The sequence below is a fragment of the Anser anser genome, assembly GCF_964211835.1.
Source record: "Anser anser genome assembly, chromosome: 2".
NCBI classification, from domain to species: Eukaryota; Metazoa; Chordata; class Aves; order Anseriformes; family Anatidae; genus Anser; species Anser anser.
The window spans coordinates 116,289,563-116,311,152 of record NC_139721.1 but is presented as its reverse complement, the minus strand read 5'-3'; the positions used below and the strand labels follow the sequence as shown (position 1 = coordinate 116,311,152).

Below are 21,590 nucleotides of genomic sequence, written 5' to 3'. Positions count from 1 at the left end.
AAAGCCTGTTCTCTGTACTGAAAAAAAAAAAAAGAAAGAAAAAGAAATGCACTAAGAAATCTGCTTTTTTATATATATATATACACACACACACACACGTATACATGCATAAACATGTATATATGTATTGCCTCCACAACAACGACATCAGTTCTGCCAGCGTGATGCCACTACAGGCAATGGAGTTGCATCACTGTAATATCAGAGACACAAAAGCACAGAGACCATCCCTTTTAGTACAGCATAAGGTTACGTGAGCAACAGATAAACAGAGAACCAAAGTGAGAAGTCAAATAAAAACAGTGAAATGGAGTGAGATTTGCCCTTTTGGTCCTGACTGGCAGATGTATGTTAACTGAAACAAAAAGAGAGGGCATTTCTCAATCTAAACAGGCATGCTCAGGGTGTGGTACTAATTCCTGGGAACACAACCTCATGTACACACTCTCACAAGTTGTAAATTGATGTGCTTTTTAGAAAGAAATGCAGCAGAAATATATCACCGAAGAAAATTTGCAGTCTGGTCACTTAACTACAAAAAGATCTTTCAAGCTCATCATTTATTTAACTTTATAACTGTGAAGGTTTGATGGAACAGATGATGGTTAAGAAAGAGAAATGACATCACTACCAAGCAAAATGAGCAAGAATTTATGTGATTGCTGATGACGACAAGCTAGCAACCTGTTGACAATCTAGAAATATGTTTTTTTCTCTGCCTATAGTTATCACATTAAGATGTACAGTGAAAAATATTTTTCCACGTATTCCAGTTACTGATTTTGATTAAATAAATTATGTCTGGTAAAAAGCTTCCAGTTGGTTGCCATCACGTTTAAATTAAGGTGACTGTTAAAGTTTCTATTTATGCTTCATGAGCATGGCAAACATTTGCAATGCATTAACAGAGCTGACTTAATTCAGAAATATGTAAGAAGGGTTTCATAAAAAGGGTTTGCAAAATAGCATGACGGGATCTTTCCACCCTTCTAAAAACCTAACTTTCTGCTTCTCATTTGTGATCTCAGCACTACCATAGCAGCACACATACACAATCCCGTATCATAAAGCAGTTCGGTGAATATATGTATAAACAGGATATTAGCACGTCCTAAAAATATGTACTAAAACATAGAACCCTTCTTACAAATATGAAATATGCTGCCCTGCTGTCAACTGCATGCACTGTTCAGTGATGAGTGACAGATCTAGTGGAAATCCATCACCACAGCACTTGAAAAGGTACTATGAAACAGGAGTGATGGTATCTCCCCCTTTTCTCCCTCCATTTGCTTTTGTTCATACCAGTTTCCTAGCAAAAAAAAAATGTATCTGTTACTGTCACCACAATGGATCTCTACCACTGTTTACTGCTACTTCTCCTTACTTTTACATGGACACCCACAATTAAGACAAACCACCTTTAAAAGTGGTCTGCTTTTAAAAACAGCAGACATTGCCAAGGCATAGAAAGTTCTTTACCTTCACACCAAAAACTACCTTGCTTAATTCTTTTACCTCAGCACAGCAATCTGTCCCTAACAAACAGCATGACGAAGGGGTTAGTGTTACAAGCTGGTACCAACAGGCACATACAAAAGCTTTTTTTTTTTTTTTTCCAATTAAACTCTCATTTACAGATTAAATACCTGTCTTACAATTTAGATTTGACAGTAGTGAAACATGGCAAGCAACTGGTTTGTGTTAAGGTTAAAAGAGCAATCATGAAAAATCTGATACAAATCTTTGCCTACCTAAAAAACAGGAAAAACAACAGCAAAGAATCCTGGATAAACAAAAACAGTTCTGGAGGGGAGATTTTGGTCATTAGTAAAACTTTCCAAATGCCTTGTTTTATAAGTCATTATTTGTTCTAAATGTGCTAAGTTCTTACAACTTAGCTACAACTGTTCTCTAAAGAAAATGGTTGCATCTTCAAGCAACTTCCACTGCTATTTTTTTTTTAATATAAACAGTATTTACAGGTGGTATAAAAGTGTTTATTTGCTGTAAGATCCACCAGGTGCTATGAATAACACCTAACTAGACAGAAGTAATTTCCTAGTTTATTACTAATCATTTTATTTCTAGCTGTCTTATGCTATACTGAAGGCAGCCATGTTATACTTCATACTTATTAAAAAGGCAGTAAGGAGAAAAAGTCTGAACTTATTTTTTCAAGATCTTTCTCAGAAGACTAAACAGTCTTTAAACTATTATTCATCTATTTTGTTATTAAAGGGCATATATCACCTAACATGGAAGCATAATTATTTGATTTTCGGAGGTTTAGAGCTAGCCTGAACTAGATTTCTAAATTCATTTGAATATTTGTATTTTGAAGGGCTTTGGTTTCATGCATTGTTAGCTGCAAACATCAAGCTGTGTTTACGTTTTAGATCACAAATATCTTTCCCGCAAAAAAGTAGCCTTATATCAATGGTTTCCTTTTTTATTCAATTATCGGTAGGGTGACTGATTATCAGTGACAGGTGGATAAGAAGAAAATTTAATATATAATGCTCTATCTACTGTTACAGTTTTATGCATGCCCGGGCACTGCACAAGAATGACAACTTCAAAACAAAACAGAAAAATGTCTGAACAAAGAGCATCTACCAAAGATTTCATCTTTTTAATGTTCAGTGCAGAAAGGGAACATTAATCTTATTCAAAAATGTCATTTGGAGTGCATGAATTCAGAAGACTGAAAATTGTTGGCAGTATAAGCTACCTTTTAGAAGGAAGTTAGTTCGATAATACAGTGGTAAACTGGTGAATTAGTGGGAAAATGCATTCAGTCTGATGGCACTCCTGAGCAAAAGGAAGGGGAAGTTATCCATCCCTTATTGCTGACGATGAGAATCTACAAAAATTATACATAATAATTCTCCTAAAAAAGAAGTTTAGAAGAAGTGACAGGCAGTTTGCTGTGCTGCCTGGAATGGTATTCTGGAGAAACCTGATCACCAGGAAATCCCAAATTACTGCTAACTTAAAAACAAAACAAAAATTTTTTTTTTATTGTACAGGTGTTTTTAATGTGTCTCAAAGACATTCCTTCCATCCTCAGACTGAACCTTTTTAATCCTACATCTGCAGTTTCAGCATAGAAATCCTCTCTCTCTTATTTAGCATTTTTTTCAAATATCTCCTCAGAATCACAATGTTTTCAAACATTTACTATTTGACACACTGAAAATATCTGCATGTTTCAGGAAAAAAAAGATCACTATTAGTATTCAAGCCTACTCGAAACAAAGTACTTACAGAGCTTTTTTATGCATTTAATTACATTTTCAGTTTGCTTACATTTTCTGTTTAGCAGAATAATTTTCAAGTATCTTTGTAACCTGGCTTTCTGAAATAATCTCATTAGCTTTTAACAATGCCGTGTTTGTTGTGCTTTACTGGTTAAGTAATTTCACCTACAGCTACGGTATACAAATCAAAATGAAAACGTATTTTTAAGACAGAAAACAATGAAAAATGGATTCATAAAAAGAAACTTCTATTATCCATGTGCACTGGGACTTGTTCCTAATAATTTTACCAAACAATAAAATTAAAACTAGTTTTCACATTCCTGAACAGGACCTTCATGAACACCAACACAACTTCATAAGCAGTCAGCTTCCTCAGCACAGCTCCATGCACTAAGTATTCAAAAAAATGTGCTTTTCATTATCCATCCTCCCTTTTTTTTTTTTCTCTATTAACGTTCATAAAATGGTTAAAACTTACTTAGGTTTTCCCCACATTATCTAGGGTGGACATAGAGGATTCTTTGGCAGTTAATATAAAAGGCTAGCACTTTGCAAAGGCAATTCACCCCACACTACAACAGAGACCAAAGGAGAATGGGTTCCCTCCAGCACGTATTTGCTAGGTACAATGCTCTAACCACACTGAAACAACACCAATGTGATTAAATTAAAAACAGACTCCTGTTTTCTACAACTCTCTGTTAATTAGACTAACCCATATAAAAGGTGTTTTCCTATCATTTTTCATAGGAGTCACTAACACTATTTGGTTTGTTTGCAATGTCACATTATTTTGTAAGCCACTGATCTAGTGCCATACAAGTATAGAATAACAATAAAAAAAAATCCTCACCTCAAAAAGTTTGCTTTTAAGATAAGTACCTGCACAGCACAGGGCATTGCTGTGCAAAATTGCCTGAGTTAGCCCAGAAGCAATACAGCTGAGACAGTAAGATGCTCTGCTCAGCCCAATTAGCCTTGCAGAGAAGCAGGCTTTAACAGCCTGGCAGATGCACTGCTGTAACTTAGCCGTTCAGTTTCCAAAGGTACTTCTTTAATCTAGCTCAAATATCTGCATATTTAATTTAATAATGTTTTACAGATATATTTCAGGTAACATACATTTTTTGCATTGATTAAACATATCTCTATTTTTAATGGTTACTGTTTGGGTCTGTTTACTCTTTACTACTGCAGTTAGTAAGGTAGGCTTTCTAGGTAAAATAGAACTTAACTAATAAGTTAAGGAGTGAAAACTCCAAAATTCATTGTGTTTCAAGGAACACATTTCAGCTGTTTTAAAAACTCACCTTTCAAAAGCACAGACTGTGTGCCTCTGGAGCTTTCTAAATTATTTTAATTACGCAACTGTTCAAATGAACTTAGTCATACAGTATCAAAGCCCTTTCCAAATATATTCAGATACTTCTGAAAATTCTTTAACTAAAATATAGTTTACTAGAAAAGTGAAGGTAAGCCTTAAAGAACAGGCACAAGGATGACCAATTCCTTTTCCCTGCATATTTATATCTTCTGTCATGCTTTTCAGTACTGCCAGTTCTCCATCTCTCTTCTTCAGAATATACAGGTTAACCAAAAGTCCACATACACAGGTAAATTTTCTCAATTTTCTTGAGAGGCACTCTAGAACATTCAATTCTTGTGTGTTCCATAATACTGACTGCACATACCATACAATTTCCCTGTTTTGTGCTACTGCTGTACTATACACACAGAAAACCTGTGAAATACAAACATTTTAAATATAAGAAAATAATTGTCAAGAATGTGTGCAGTGAATCTTCCACAGCAAACTTTTTATTTTCATAGCAACTTTTCAACTATCAAGAAAATTAAAATCTAAAGAAGGAATTTACTGAAAATCTTGCCACATATAAGAAGTGACAAAGTACGTTTTTTAGATGCAAGGCACACAAATATACAACTTCACCTTCAACAGATGGCAGGCCTTAGACTGAAAATTAATCCTTTTCCTTTTCAGACCTACAATACTGCTATAAAAATCCAAGATTAGCATCTCCATCAGTCTATTCAGAATCATATTAAAGTGATAAGTAACGATTATTGCTAAGAATATAAAGTTAAGGACTGAGGTTGATTTACCGGTTAATGCAATAACTCCACAATTGCTTCAGAAATTAATTTCTTTCATTTTTATCTTGAAAATGAGATTAGCTTATGTCTGACTGTGTTGGTAAGGTTTTTAAGGTGAACATCTGATTCTCAAGCATTAGTATGTCAAACCAAATTTCTCATTTCCAAAGTGGTCAGAGGAACAACTATGAAAATGCAGGCTTCTCCTTCAAATTTAGTGTAACATAACTAAACCAACATTTCAAATCTCTGGTTTTAAACCCTTGACTATATTGTAAAAACATATACAGTGAAAAAAACACTCCTCAATATATATATATACCTTAACACAAAAGTATGCTTACGCTGTTTCATAAATACCTGTTTAGACTATCACCTAAATTCTAACACAGAAAATTGCTAGTTTGAAAGTACTGAAAAAGCAGAGAGAAAATTCCAAGTGCAAAACTGAAATTTATTTAAAGAAAATAAAAAGATTCTCACAAACTTTGAGATTATCAATAAGTCAGAAGTGAAAGAAGCTTGATAAGAAGCTTCAGAAAAGCTCAATTTACCACTTTTTAAAAGTATAATTTTACAGTTTAACAACCTAAACTGGTGACTTTGAAAGACTTCTATGTTGTCAGGTATAAAATGGGAAAATTCTGTGTTCTTCAATATTCCATCAGACAATAAAACAAGACAGCATCCTTTAAAAAAGAAAATCTTACCCTTTCCCATGTAAAAGACAGACCTAGTGCATCAAACTGTTTCCTCATGTGTTGAATATTACTGGGGAAAAAAAAAAGAATATTCACTTAAAAATCTGTATCATGCAACTGCATTTAACATCAGGCGCCTATAAAATTCTGAGAAATCAAAAGCATTAGTTAACCTCTAAACACTATTATATCACTCAGAGTCAAACACAATGAACTGTCAGAATACTCAAATAGTAATTTTAAAAATCCCTAGTGTATTCTGCTTCAATTTCAATGTCTGTGTATACAAGTAGACTGCACATGTTTAGATGCAGCTTTCAGATGTACCCAGTGATTCCTCTCTATAAAACATGCATTCTTTCCGCTATTTCTAAGAGTGCAGAGCTCCAGTTAAACCAGAAAAGGCTTGCCAGCATAATATCAGTACAGGTTAACAAGGAAATCCTCTTACAGAACCAGAGATTCCACTAGGAGAAACCACACCTTCAGCAGTACTGCTTACATTAAATTCCCATTCAAAATGGTACCACTTAAATAAAATAAAATAAAAATTCTATGGTATTTTCACAATGCTTCTGCCACTGCGTTGATTTTTGCTAACAAGGGTTCTGTATGTTTCATTTAAGCAACTCCACCTCTGTTGTTTTTCCTAACTTTGAGAATACAGGGAGTAATAGTCAATTGGAGCTCATTTTCAAATCACCTCTTCAGAACTTTACGATGATCTGAAATTTGATCATTCACTCTTGAACCATGTAAGCTGAAATGCTTATGGTGTGCCTGTTTTTACAGGGGTGGCTGGCTGGCTCTGCTGTATGAACGACTAAAAGATGTCACTCGATCACAGCTCCACATACGCTTCAGTCATCCCTGCTTCACAAACATTCAAGACAGGGAGAGTGGAGAAAACTGCAGACAGCAATTACTTCAGTGGTCAGAAATTAATCTGCCAGTATGATGAATCAACTAACTTCCTTAGCATAATAATAAAAAAAAAAAGATTGGATATATAAATAATTTCCTTGTTAGGATGTTATTATAATCAGTCCGAATAATGATGTGCTTACTTGTCTCAGTTTGTTGTTATAATATTGTTTTTTAACTCTTGTAACTAGACAATCACTCTTTTCAGTACTAAGGAAATTTTAAAGGCAAAATGTTCTTCTGGTACAAAATATCTACATGTAACTACAAACTAAACTGCTCTAAATGTATGGAACAATACACAACCATTTACAAGAAAACAAAAACATTTAACAGTACAAAAAGTAGCAGAAGAACATCCGCACACGCTGTGCTCTGCCACAGACTTTTTGACAGGACCCTGACATACAGCCTAGATGAGGCAGGCTGAGCTGATATGGCACTTTACCATTGCACAGTCTCTGCCCCCCATGCTCACTACTTTTCTGTTCAGCCAATTCAACTCACTCATCTGGCAGAACGGCTTTCTTCTGAGTTAGCATGCTGAGCACGTTCAACAAGATGTCATGAGTGTCAAAGCTAGTACAATAGGTGAGGAGGGACCACATCGCAGTGAAAAGTGGAAAACACCGACTATTTTGTAGTCAGCAAGTACAGACAGCAGCTTATTTGACTCAAAACCACAAACTTTACTTCTTTGTGCCTCATTTGTCATGTATATATGGGTCATGGTAATGGATCACGGTTATCTGGTGAAGGTTCTGTCACGACAATAGTTAAAAATGAGGCATTTGGATATAACAGATACGTAGATTTTACAGCTTGGCTGCAGAAGATTTATTGAAGGAAGACATCAGTTTACTGACCATACTCTTTAAACAGAAAATAATCTCCTGTAACAAAAGCAGCATATTTATCCAAAGAAAGAAACGGCTAGCACATTTTTATGCTGAGAGTCCAGGCAATGTTATCACATACCCAGAAGTTTTTAAACTCTACTTAACTGCCCTCACGTATGTAATAACTGATGGCCCACAAGATGCTGTGCAGCCTTGGCTCTCTCAAAAATAAAAGGTGTTTGGAGAGCTTTATTTATTTATTTATTTATTTTCCTTTAATGGTAACTGGATCTCATGCATATACTCATCAAAAATCAAGCAAGAAGGAAATGAAAAAAAAAAAAACACCAAAGAAACCATAAATAACACAGACTATGTACACAGTGTATTCTCACTAAGTGAAATAAGTTGCCATCATATTTTACCAGGAAAACTACCAAATGATCTTAACATGGGACCAGAAACATGGAAAAACTTAGAAGAAATAGCATTAGCACAAAAGGAAATCGATAACGATCAGTCCTAGTTACAACTGGGCAAATTTTGTTCGCAGTAGCTGGTATGGAGCTGGGTTCTGGATTTCGGATGACAGTGATGCTGATAACACGCCGATCTTTCAGTTGTTGCAGAGCACTGCTTACACAGAGTCAAGGACGTTCCAGCTGCCCATAGCGCCCTGGAGCCAGGAGGCTGCGGGTGCACCACGAGCTGGGAGGGGACGCAGCCAGGACAGCTGGCCCAAACGGGCCAGAGCCATGTCCCATACCGCATGGGGTCGTGCCGAAGACTGGGACTGAGCGGGTTGGCCGGAGTGTGGCTGCCACCGCGCGGGGTCTGTCTGGGCATCATCACTCAGTGGGCAGTGAGCAATTGCATTGTGCATCGCTGTGCATTCATCCTGGAGGAGAGAAGGCTCGGGGGGATCCTAGCAATGTCTAGGCATCCCCAAAGGGAGGATGCAAAGAAGATGGAGCCAGGCTCTTGTCAGCGGTGCCCAGCGGCCGTACGGCTCTACGTGGCCCTGCTTCAGCAGGGGGGTTGGAGCAGATGACCTCCAGAGGTCCCTTCCATCCCCAGCCCTTCTCTGAGCTTCCTTCTGGGTAAAAGACAGGCCCCTTTTACACCACTGACACAGAAGATGGCGTAGGATGCCACCACTTCACGTAACCAATGAGGCGCTGCTCATTTCTATCGTCCTCCTGAGACAGCCAAGAGGTGCCGATGCTCCTGATTTTCTCTAAACAACCCTAGGCTTCTCAGTCACGTTCCCACTGTCTCTGGCCAATTTCCACCTTCCCAGGTGATAAGTTGTTCCTCGGTTTCTTCTTGTGTCCTCATCAATGGTGGAACGCAAAAAGCAATGCAACTTTCCAAGACTCCTTTGGGAGAATTAGAAAGCAGGTATTCTTTATTAACAGCGCTGGGTGTGTGGGGGATAATTCCACCCAACACGTACACCTAAGCAAGACAAGGAGTACTTTATTCATGGTACGGTGATATCCGTATTGATGCCGTTTGCCGGAAAGGGCAGGATTTATGCTAATGGTTTCTCAGACCTAATTATCATATTGCCCCTCCTACTATCGCAGGCACAGTAACCTCTGGTGGTCGCACTTTGGGGGCTTTCTGAGAAGGGCTCATAGTTTTTTTCGTCTTGTGCTTCGTTCCATTTTGCACATGCTCAGTCATTGTTTAACTGCTTCAGCACTTTTGACCTTTTATTAGCTCAGCTAACTTAATTGTTTTAAGTTCTACTTTGGGCACCGTGTTCCTTCTTCAGCCTGGATTTTGTGGATAGAGCTGAATCTTCTTATCACGCGAGGCCGATACAACAACTGAGCAATATAAAACTTTGTGGCTGCTCCCATCCCCAACACTTTCCCATTCCCATGACGACTTCTCATCCCCCAAATGACTTCTCAGCCCCAAGTCTCACTCGGGGACCCGCAACCCGCAGCCGCTCCCCATCAGGAGCAGACATCCCCAAACCAATTTGTGGCACGGGCAGCGGGACAGGGCTGCGTTCAGCCCCAGCCGCTGACCGATGCAGGAATAAGTGCAGGCAGAGGCTTTGCAGGGTGGAAAAGTGGTAATTTATTCTTGGGGTAATTGTGGCTGCCACCCCCAGCCCGTCCCCAGGTGAGGCGCGGCCGCCTGCTCAGTTGCGGGGCCTGGCCTGCCGGCCCGCGTGGTCGCCAGACCCCGGCTCCTCCTGCTCGACCCGACGTAGCCAGTCTGTGTCCTCCGGGTTGTCGTACCACAGGGGCAGTGGCAGTCTGTGCCTGTCCTGCCCCAAGCGCCAGGAACGGCTGCGGACAAGCTGTCGTGGTTCAAAGGGGCTGCGCTCCCTGCGCCTGGGCGAGGCGCTGCGGGAGCGGTAGCCTGAGGGGCTCCTCTGCCGCTGCTGCTGCTGCTGCTGCCGCCGCTCCAGCCGCGCGTCGCGTTGCAATCTTCTGCGGGGTCGTCGGGCCAGGCGCACAACTCCAACGATGGGCCCGCGGCACAGCGGGCAGGTGTTTCTTTCTGCGGCCCAGGCCTGGATGCAATCCAGGCAGAAGGAGTGCCTGCAGGGGTCCACGCAAGCTGCGTTGGACAGCTGGTCCAAGCAGATGGGGCATGTCTCGTCCTCGGGGGCCTCCTCTGGCTGCTCCTGCTGCTGTGGCCGGCTCATGGTGCCTGCCGCCGCTGCGACGTGGAGCTGGTCGTCCTCTGGGGGAGGCTGCCTTGGTGGCAGGCGCTTAGCAGCAGCCTGGGGTCTTCAGCACCTCCCTTGCCTCGCGGGTCGCCGGCAGGACCTCAACGCCTCACGTGTCACCAGCGTGCCACCAGGAGGACTACTGCAGATAGAACCAGGAAGAAAATATTCTAGCAGCAAACAGACGTTAGCTTTCTGGGTTCAACCAAGTTGTCTAGAGTACTGTAGCTGTCAACATTCCGTGTATGGATTGCAAACATTGCTATTAGGATGGCAAATATGCTTATGATCGGTTATACTTGGCAAGACAGTGCTTAGGACAGATGAGGTACATAGATGTCTATAGGTTTGAGACCCTTACCGAAGGCCCTCGATGGCTCGCGTGCAACAAGAATGGCTTCGCGTGTGCCTCTTGCAACACCTCCGCCTCTCTCTCCTTCCAGCCGTGGGACCTCGAGCTCTCGACCACCACCAGCCGGACTGGCCGCAGGCGCGCCGCTCAGGGCACTTATAGCCAGCCACCTTTTGTGAGGTCATAGGGTGACATCAGAAGGGTCTCGGGGTGCCCCTGATGGCAGCACTGACAGAGGTCACCTGACCCTTGTGAGACAATGCTGACGTGAGATGGCTGCTCCACGCTGACAGGAGCCAAGCATGGAGAGCGGTATCAGGCTAATTAAGAAAAGCCATCTCGGAAGAGACCGAACCCAGGAGTGGGCCAAGGAGTGGGCCCTAAGGTATCAAGAATAAAGTGTCACTTCAAATACCTGAGACTCCCGTCAAGTCAGTGCTGCCATCAGGGACACCCCGAGACCCTTCTGATGTCACCCTATGACCTCACAAAAGGTGGCTGGCTATAAGTGCCCTGAGCGGCGCGCCTGCGGCCAGTCCGGCTGGTGGTGGTCGAGAGCTCGAGGTCCCACGGCTGGAAGGAGAGAGAGAGGCGGAGGTGTTGCAAGAGGCACACGCGAAGCCATTCTTGTTGCACGCGAGCCATCGAGGGCCTTCGGTAAGGGTCTCAAATGTATAGACATCTATGTACCTCATCTGTCCTAAGCGCAGTCTTGCCAAGTATAACCGATCATAAGCATATTTGCCATCCTAATAGCAATGTTTGCAATCCATACACGGAATGTTGACAGCTACAGTACTCTAGACAACTTGGTTGAACCCAGAAAGCTAATGTCTGTTTGCTGCTAGAATATTTTCTTCCTGGTTCTGTCTGCAGTAGTCCTCCTGGTGGCACGCTGGTGACACGTGAGGCGTTGAGGTCCTGCCGGCGACCCGCGAGGCAAGGGAGGTGCTGAAGACCCCAGGCGGCTGATAAGCGCCTGCCACCAGGGCAGCCTCCCCCAGAGGACGACCAGCTCCACGTCGCGGCGACCGCAGGCACCATGAGCCGGCCACAGCAGCAGGAGCAGCCAGAGGAGGCCCCCGAGGACGAGACATGCCCCATCTGCTTGGACCAGCTGTCCAACGCAGCTTGCGTGGACCCCTGCAGGCACTCCTTCTGCCTGGATTGCATCCAGGCCTGGGCCGCAGAAAGAAACACCTGCCCGCTGTGCCGCGGGCCCATCGTTGGAGTTGTGCGCCTGGCCCGACGACCCCGAAGAAGACTCCAACGCGATGCGCAGCTGGAGCGGCGGCAGCAGCAGCAGCAGCAGCGGCAGAGGAGCCCCTCAGGCTACCGCTCCCGCAGCGCCTCGCCCAGGCGCAGGGAGCGCAGCCCCTTTGAACCACGACAGCTTGTCCGCAGCCGCTCCTGGCGCTTGGGGCAGGACAGGCACAGACTGCCACTGCCCCTGTGGTACGACAACCCGGAGGACACAGACTGGCTACGTCGGGTCGAGCAGGAGGAGCCAGGGTCTGGCGACCACGCGGGCCGGCAGGCCAGGCCCCGCAACTGAGCAGGCGGCCGCGCCTCACCTGGGGACGGGCTGGGGGTGGCAGCCACAATTACCCCAAGAATAAATTACCACTTTTCCACCCTGCAAAGCCTCTGCCTTCACTTATTCCTGCATCGGTCAGAAGGGGGGGAGGGGCGGGGGGGGACGGACTGAACGCAGTCCTCCACCTGCGCCACAGATTGGTTTGGGGATGTCCGCTCCTCATGGGGAGCGGCTGCGGGTGGCGGGTCCCCGAGTGAGACTTGGGGCTGAGAAGTCATTTGGGGGATGAGAAGTCGTCATGGGAATGGGAAAGTGTTGGGGATCGGAGCAGCCACAGGGGTGACCTGGCCCAACTTGGAAAAAGGCTGACAGCAAAAGCCTCCTAAAAGCCTGCCAGAAGAGAATGCCTGCCAGCTGGGAACCGGGCCTGGCAACCTGCAGCATCCTTGGAAGGCGCTGCTGGCCTCCTGCAAGTGCAGCCTAAGGGTACCTAAGAACCAGAGACTTCCTGAAGACATCACCACCAAGGGCAAAAGCAAGGAACTACAAGAGCAACGGACTGTCTGAGAAGGAGGAACGGCTCTGGGAAAGGTGTCCTTCTCAGAGACTAGGAAGCATCGGTGTCTATCGCTTGTCTCAGGTGAAACACAGAAATTAGCAGCGGCTTTTGGCTGCTCTGAGGAGGTGGTGTCCTCTGCCCTCTTCTGTCTCTCTTGATAGAAAAAGGACTCCTTTTTGACCCAAAATGGAGCGCCTCTCTCCCTCAGAACTTCCTGTGCTGCACAAATTGTTCTTGCCTACATGACATCCTCAATCCATTGAACCTTTGCTGGGGATGCCCGGCTGACTCCCAACTCTTTGACGGGAGTCTCACGTCTTTGCAGTGACACTTTGTTCTTGATTCCTTGGGGCCCACTCCTGGGTTCGGTCTCTTGCGAGATGGCTTTTCTTAATTAGCCTCATACCTCTCCCCATGCTTGCCTTGAATCACAGAACATTGCCTAGTGGTGGTCTGTGGCCATGTGTAATAAAGAGAACTTTTCAGCAAAGAAGGCCTCCGCGTTCTTGTGTATTGCAGCATCCTACCAACTCCCACTTGCCATCTCTCTACGCCTGCAGGGCGGGGGCATCCCTGAAGGGGTCAACCCTCCGGAAGGTCACGGCATGAACTTCGTTGTTGTCAGAAGCGGGATTCCGTAAAATGCGCGCTCAGGGATGCTTTTGAGGAGCTGCCGGGAAGTGCACGAGGCTGTCCTGGTTTCAGCTGGGATAGAGTTCCTTGTCTTCCCAGTAGCTGGTATGGAGCTGGGTTCTGGATTTCGGATGACAGTGATGCTGATAACACGCCGATCTTTCAGTTGTTGCAGAGCACTGCTTACACAGAGTCAAGGACGTTCCAGCTGCCCATAGCGCCCTGGAGCCAGGAGGCTGCGGGTGCACCACGAGCTGGGAGGGGACGCAGCCAGGACAGCTGGCCCAAACGGGCCAGAGCCATGTCCCATACCGCATGGGGTCGTGCTGAAGACTGGGACTGAGCGGGTTGGCCGGAGTGTGGCTGCCACCGCGCGGGGTCTGTCTGGGCATCATCACTCAGTGGGCAGTGAGAATTGTATTGTGCATCACTGTGCATTCATCCTGGAGGAGAGAAGGCTCGGGGGGATCCTAGCAATGTCTAGGCATCCCCAAAGGGAGGATGCAAAGAAGACGGAGCCAGGCTCTTGTCAGCGGTGCCCAGCGGCCGTACGGCTCTACGTGGCCCTGCTTCAGCAGGGGGGCTGGAGCAGATGACCTCCAGAGGTCCCTTCCATCCCCAGCCCTTCTCTGAGCTTCCTTCTGGGTAAAAGACAGGCCCCTTTTACACCACTGACACAGAAGATGGCGTAGGATGCCACCACTTCACGTAACCAATGAGGCGCTGCTCATTTCTATCGTCCTCCTGAGACAGCCAAGAGGTGCCGATGCTCCTGATTTTCTCTAAACAACCCTAGGCTTCTCAGTCACGTTCCCACTGTCTCTGGCCAATTTCCACCTTCCCAGGTGATAAGTTGTTCCTCGGTTTCTTCTTGTGTCCTCATCAATGGTGGAACGCAAAAAGCAATGCAACTTTCCAAGACTCCTTTGGGAGAATTAGAAAGCAGGTATTCTTTATTAACAGCGCTGGGTGTGTGGGGGATAATTCCACCCAACACGTACACCTAAGCAAGACAAGGAGTACTTATTCATGGTACGGTGATATCCGTATTCACGCCGTTTGCAAGAAAGGGCAGGATTTATGCTAATGGTTTCTCAGACCTAATTATCATATTGCCCCTCCTACTATCGCAGGCGCAGTAACCTCTGGTGGTCGCACTTTGGGGGCTTTCTGAGAAGGGCTCATAGTTTTTTTCATCTTGTACTTCGTTCCGTTTTGCACATGCTCAGTCATTGTTTAACTGCTTCAGCACTTTTGATCTTTTATAAGCTCAGCTAACTTAATTGTTTTAAGTTCTACTTTGGGCACCGTGTTCCTTCTTCAGCCTGGATTTTATGCATACAGCTGAGTCTTCTTATCGCGTGAGGCTGATACAACAACTGAGAATTTTCAGCAATCCCTTCGGGTCACAGTTACACATTTTGTGTTTTATACTCGTTGTTTCCATGGTCTCTTCAGGATGCCTCCAATGCTCAGGTGTCCAGCTGCACGTCAAGGACATCCCTGGCTCCCAGGGGCAGTTCCCAGGCCGACCTCCTGGCCTGGACCCCAGCCTGGCAGACGTGGCTCCTGTCAGCGTGGAGCAGCCATCTCACGTCAGCATTGTCTCACAACGGTCAGGTGACCTCTGTCAGTGCTGCCATCAGGGACACCCCGAGACCCTTCTGATGTCACCCTATGACCTCACAAAAGGTGGCTGGCTATAAGTGCCCTGAGCGGCGCGCCTGCGGCCAGTCCGGCTGGTGGTGGTCGAGAGCTCGAGGTCCCACGGCTGGAAGGAGAGAGAGAGGCGGAGGTGTTGCAAGAGGCACACGCGAAGCCATTCTTGTTGCACGCGAGCCATCGAGGGCCTTCGATAAGGGTCTCAAATCTATAGACATCTATGTACCTCATCTGTCCTAAGCGCAGTCTTGCCAAGTATAACCGATGATAAGCATATTTGTCATTCTAATAGCAATGTTTGCAATCCATACACGGAATGTTGACAGCTACAGTACTCTAGACAACTTGGTTGAACCTAGAAAGCTAATGTCTGTTTGCTGCTAGAATATTTTCTTCCTGGTTCTATCTGCAGTAGTCCTCCTGGTGGCACGCTGGTGACACGTGAGGCGTTGAGGTCCTGCCGGCGACCCGCGAGGCAAGGGAGGTGCTGAAGACCCCAGGCTGCTGCTAAGCGCCTGCCACCAAGGCAGCCTCCCCCAGAGGACGACCAGCTCCACGTCGCAGCGGCGGCAGGCACCATGAGCCGGCCACAGCAGCAGGAGCAGCCAGAGGAGGCCCCCGAGGACGAGACATGCCCCATCTGCTTGGACCAGCTGTCCAACGCAGCTTGCGTGGACCCCTGCAGGCACTCCTTCTGCCTGGATTGCATCCAGGCCTGGGCCGCAGAAAGAAACACCTGCCCGCTGTGCCGCGGGCCCATCGTTGGAGTTGTGCGCCTGGCCCGACGACCCCGCAGAAGATTGCAACGCGACGCGCGGCTGGAGCGGCGGCAGCAGCAGCAGCAGCAGCGGCAGAGGAGCCCCTCAGGCTACCGCTCCCGCAGCGCCTCGCCCAGGCGCAGGGAGCGCAGCCCCTTTGAACCACGACAGCTTGTCCGCAGCCGCTCCTGGCGCTTGGGGCAGGACAGGCACAGACTGCCACTGCCCCTGTGGTACGACAACCCGGAGGACATAGAGTGGCTACGTCGGGTCCAGCAGGAGGAGCCGGGGTCTGGCGACCACGCGGGCCGGCAGGCCAGGCCCCGCAACTGAGCAGGCGGCCGCGCCTCACCTGGGGACGGGCTGGGGGTGGCAGCCACAATTACCCCAAGAATAAATTACGACTTTTCCACCCTGCAAAGCCTCTGCCTGCACTTATTCCTCCATCGGTCAGCGGCTGGGGCTGAACGCAGCCCTGTCCCGCTGCCCGTGCCACAAATTGGTTTGGGGATGTCTGCTCCTGATGGGGAGCGGCTGCGGGTTGCGGGTCCCCGAGTGAGACTTGGGGCTGAGAAGTCATTTGGGGGATGAGAAGTCGTCATGGGAATGGGAAAGTGTTGGGGATGGGAGCAGCCACAAAGTTTTATATTGCTCAGTTGTTGTATCGGCCTCGCGTGATAAGAAGATTCAGCTCTATCCACAAAATCCAGGCTGAAGAAGGAACACGGTGCCCAAAGTAGAACTTAAAACGATTAAGTTAGCTGAGCTAATAAAAGGTCAAAAGTGCTGAAGCAGTTAAACAATGACTGAGCATGTGCAAAATGGAACGAAGCACAAGACGAAAAAAACTATGAGCCCTTCTCAGAAAGCCCCCAAAGTGCGACCACCAGAGGTTACTGTGCCTGCGATAGTAGGAGGGGCAATATGATAATTAGGTCTGAGAAACCATTAGCATAAATCCTGCCTTTTCCGGCAAACGGCATGAATACGGATATCACCGTACCATGAATAAGTACTCCTTGTCTTGCTTAGGTGTACGTGTTGGGTGGAATTATCCCCCACATACCCAGCGCTGTTAATAAAGAATACCTGCTTTCTAATTCTCCCAAAGGAGTCTTGGAAAGTTGCATTGCTTTTTGCGTTCCACCATTGATGAGGACACAACAAGAAACTGAGGAACAACTTATCACCTGGGAAGGTGGAAATTGGCCAGAGACAGTGGGAACGTGACTGAGAAGCCTAGGGTTGTTTAGAGAAAATCAGGAGCATCGGCACCTCTTGGCTGTCTCAGGAGAGACCTGCCCGCTATGCCGCGGGCCCATCGTTGGAATTGTGCGCCTGGCCCGACGACCCCGCAGAAGATTACAACGCGACGCGCGGCTGGAGCGGCGGCAGCAGCAGCAGCAGCAGCGGCAGAGGAGCCCCTCAGGCTACCGCTCCCGCAGCGCCTCGCCCAGGCACAGGGAGCGCAGCCCCTCCACGGAATGAGAACTTGTCAGAAGCTTCTCCTGGCACACGGGGCAGGCTGGGCGCAGACTACCACGGTCCCCTCAGGACGACAACATTGGGGATACATCCTGGCTGCACAGGGTCCAGCAAGAGCAGCTGGGGGCAGGGACCACGCGGGCCGCCACGCCAGGCTCCACAACTGAGCAGGCAGCTGGGCTTCACCTGGGGACGGGCTGGGAGTGGCTGCCACAATTACCCCAGGAACAAATTACGACTTTTCTACCCTGCAAAGTCTCTGCCTGCAGTTATTCCTGCATCGGTCAGCGGGGTGGGGGTGCTGAACGCAGCCCTCTTCCGCTGCCCACGCCGCCAATTGGTTTGGGGATGTCCGCTCCTCATGGGGAGCAGCTGCGGGTGGCGGGTCCCCGAGTGAGACTTGGGGGTGAGAAGTCATTTGGGGGATGAGAAGTCGTCATGGGAATGGGAAAGTGTTGGGGATGGGAGCAGCCACAGAGGTGACCTGGCCCGACTGGGACAAAGGCTGACAGCAAAAGTCTCCTAAAAGCCTGCCAGAAGAGAATGCCTGCCAGCTGGGAACCGGGCCTGGCAACCTGCAGCATCCTTGGAAGGCGTTGCTGGCCTCCTGCAAGTGCAGCCTAAGGGTACCTTAGGGTACTTGGGCACACTGCGCAGGGTATGGCTGGGCATCAGTCACCAGCTGGTGTGCAGTGGCATTGTGCGTCATTTGCTGTGTGCATTTTTTTGTGTCTTTTTTTTTTCTTTCCTTTTTATTTTTTTTTCTTATTAAACTGTGAGTATCTCAAGCCACAAGTTCTTAAACTTCTGCTTTCACTTTTCTCACCATCCCTCTGTAGTGGAGGAGTGAGGAAACAGCTGTGTAGTGTTTAGCTGCCTGTTGGGTTAACCCACAACAAGGTCCAAAAAGATACCACAGTTAGATTATTGTTCCCAAAACAGAAGATCTATTAGAAGACTGGTTTCTGAGTCATGTGTAGAAATTAATGTTTACTTACATAACTTCCTACTCATTATAAACCATGTTAGATGAACACAAAACCCAATTCTGAGGCCTAAAGCCCTAACTTTTCACCAAAATCCTCAGCAAGAATGGCTGTTTATCACTTTCAAACACCCAGCCTCAAACGAAGAATGTTCTTCTTTCTTTTCCTCATGGTTCTGAAAATTGCCAGTAAACCTAGCCACGTAGCTCATTCTCAAGTGCGTATTCTATACTAAGATCTATCTCACGTTAAGAGAATTCTGATTTATTTCTTACTCACCCAACAGGGTGTTTGGGAAACATCACTTTTAGGGAAGCCCTGAAAATTATCTTGATAGATTAAGTTTATGAAACTGAACTACCTGCACAGTTCCACACAACATCAGCAAATAACCCCTGTTCTTTCTATACTGTATTTCTTCTACGCTGTTTTTGTGCTGTTTTCTTTGTTTATGGGGTCCACAGGAGAGGTATTCACACTACTTATATTCATTAAAAATTACCTTTGTGTCCAGCTTGCAGGGTGAAGACCATGCTCAACTGCAGCATTTTCTGCTGGTAAACCAAATGCATCCCATCCCATTGGATTTATCACCTGTCAGCAAAAACAGAAAACACAGTCTTATGTAACTTTCTGGAATGACATCAGCAATACACAAGCATCAAAATAACAAGCAGTGGTTTGCATTTCAGCATTTGCTTTGTCTTAATCGAACCTCTTCAAAGCATGCCCACAAGGGCTAGGTCTGTTTCAAAAATGAATCACATACTTGCCATCTACAATTTGATGTTAGAGGGAGCTTGAAGTGTTACGTAATAAATTCTCTTGACTAAATGCTAGGTTAGCAATGACAAAAATCAGTCCTTTGTGGTGGTTAAAATTGGCTGTTGATGCTACTGCTAAGCAGAATCAAAATTCATCATACAGAGGAAGAAGAAAGCAAGCAAAACTATTTGAACCAAGGGTTTTATAACTGTACCTGATGTGTAACTACTAATTTTTTCCTTTTTTTCTGAAGAGAAAAAAAGAAATATACCCTACGATAATCTTTGATTGGACAGATAAATACAAGAGAAAAAGATGTTTTAGTCAAATTTTTCTTTAAAAGTATTTTGTAAATACGACTTGCAGACTGAGACAATGTATTTGAGGACCTCAAATAAAGGTGAAAAAATGTTTATTACAAAGTAAAACACAATTTTTGTTGGAATATGTATCTTTCATATTAACATGCAAATTATTTAGACAAATAACCATCAACACTGCAAAAATACAAAAAAAAATTTAATAACCAGACTAAGAATGGCAAATACTTAATATGCTGTCATTAAACATGCTTACATATTAGGTACCTGATAAAACCAATCCCATTTATTACACCTACAAATGTGCTATAAATTCAACCAATTATGATTAAAGTTACACAAGCTTAACAATATCCCTTAAAATATGTATTTATATAAAGAACTCATTCTTTAGCAGCATGTAAACAAAAAAGCAGTGAGAAACCAAGCCCAGCAATATTACTAATCTCATAAGCTAACTCCATGCAAAAATATCTGTTTATCTCTGAAGCATAAGTTCTACTTCTGTCTCTGGTTTGAATTATTTTTATTATTCTTTGCCACAACCTTCCAATTTTCTGACTTTAATGGATTCTTTCATAAAAAGTATTTTATAGACATGTTTATAAAGGTGCCTTCAGCATCATCTCAGTGTAAAAGCAAGAGGATTTAACAGATGTGACTCCTAAGCATTCTAATTTTTAATACTGAACTAAACTTTCTGTATATGATTATGCTGATGATGCAGCAACAAAACCAAATGTATTAACCAGTGATCAACTGTCTCTCAAGCTAGTACACTGAGTGTGCACGCATACCACATTTGTGACGTATAAATCTAATAGAAATTGGAATGCTATATGTTATAAATTTTCCCCATTATCAGACAGATTATTCCTCACACCACAGTGTCAGAAAATGTAAGACTTGGATTTAAACTCCCCACTTCCTCACATTACAAATATTTGATGGAAAAATCCCATTTTGAGGCTAAACTACTTGACATGTCCCACCGATGCATGCCTCTTCCCAGTCCTTCTCCTTTCCCTACTCCCACCATAATCAAAACCATTGGTATAACAGAGGAAAAAAAAAAAAAGAGCAAACGTTACAGAAACTACAAATCTCTACAGAATTTTGTAAGGACGAAGTGAAACATTAGTTTCTGCAGCTCAGCTCTTTTTGACCATTATTAGTGCTCACCACCTTGCTAAGAACAGAAATGATTACATAAACCAGGTGTTTTTTTCCTATGTAGAACACATTTTCTCTTATTTAAACCCTGTTTCTTTAGGCAAACGGTTGCATCCCTAGAAATGTCTTTTTACTACAAGCTGATGCACATTAAGTGAGATTAAAAAGATTACTCTTGGCAAATTTTTGTAAAATTTGACTTCTGAAGATCTCCGGAGTATAAATGGGTAGCCAGAAGCAAGGCACAATCTCATTTCTCATGCTCATGAGCATAAGGATGTGGGAAGAATAGCTTCACTTCTAGCTACAGACTCCCCAAAAGGGCTGACTGATGCTCCAGACAGCTAATGTGCAGACATTTTAACACTGTACCATCAGTGCTAGCAGGAGTTATCTGCTCACACAGATCTTCCAAATTCTAGCATATATATTAAAAATATCGCACAGTGTATTCACTTATCACATTCAAAAGACAGTTCAATTTAACAACCAATAGCACTCCTCAAGTTGAAGGACTGAAGAAATACAGTACTTCAAGTTGCAGTAAAAAAACCTGAATTTAAAGAGACATTAAAAATATCCTCAAATTAATCTCCAGGCTAGATCTATTTATGTAGTTGCTATAGAGATGAATGTAACATGCACAGTGGTTTAGAAAATGATTTCAAGTTCATTGTCTCTTCTACTTCTCTATCGTGAATGGATTTGAAAGGTCTGTGAAATGCAATTGTCTAAACAATAGGTCAGCTTCTTCTGGCTGGAAAGCGTGTTATGTATCTACAGTTAAAATGCCACGGTCTCCTCGCAGCACTTGGCATTA

The 21,590-nt window shown here is 45.0% G+C and overlaps 1 protein-coding gene across 3 annotated transcripts in view; it reads right to left on the bottom strand.

The window, feature by feature from the left end:
* Positions 1-21,590, bottom strand: part of LARS2 (leucyl-tRNA synthetase 2, mitochondrial) — a 101,589-nt gene that overhangs the window by 67,764 nt on the left and 12,235 nt on the right. For all 3 annotated transcript variants that reach the window (XM_083824993.1, XM_083824994.1, XM_083824995.1), the window contains exons 4-5: positions 19,015-19,106; positions 6,092-6,152 (exon numbers count right to left, since the gene is read on the bottom strand). In XM_083824993.1, coding sequence (XP_083681119.1) covers positions 6,092-6,152; positions 19,015-19,106 — 153 coding nt within the window. The remainder of the gene's footprint in view (positions 1-6,091; positions 6,153-19,014; positions 19,107-21,590) is intronic.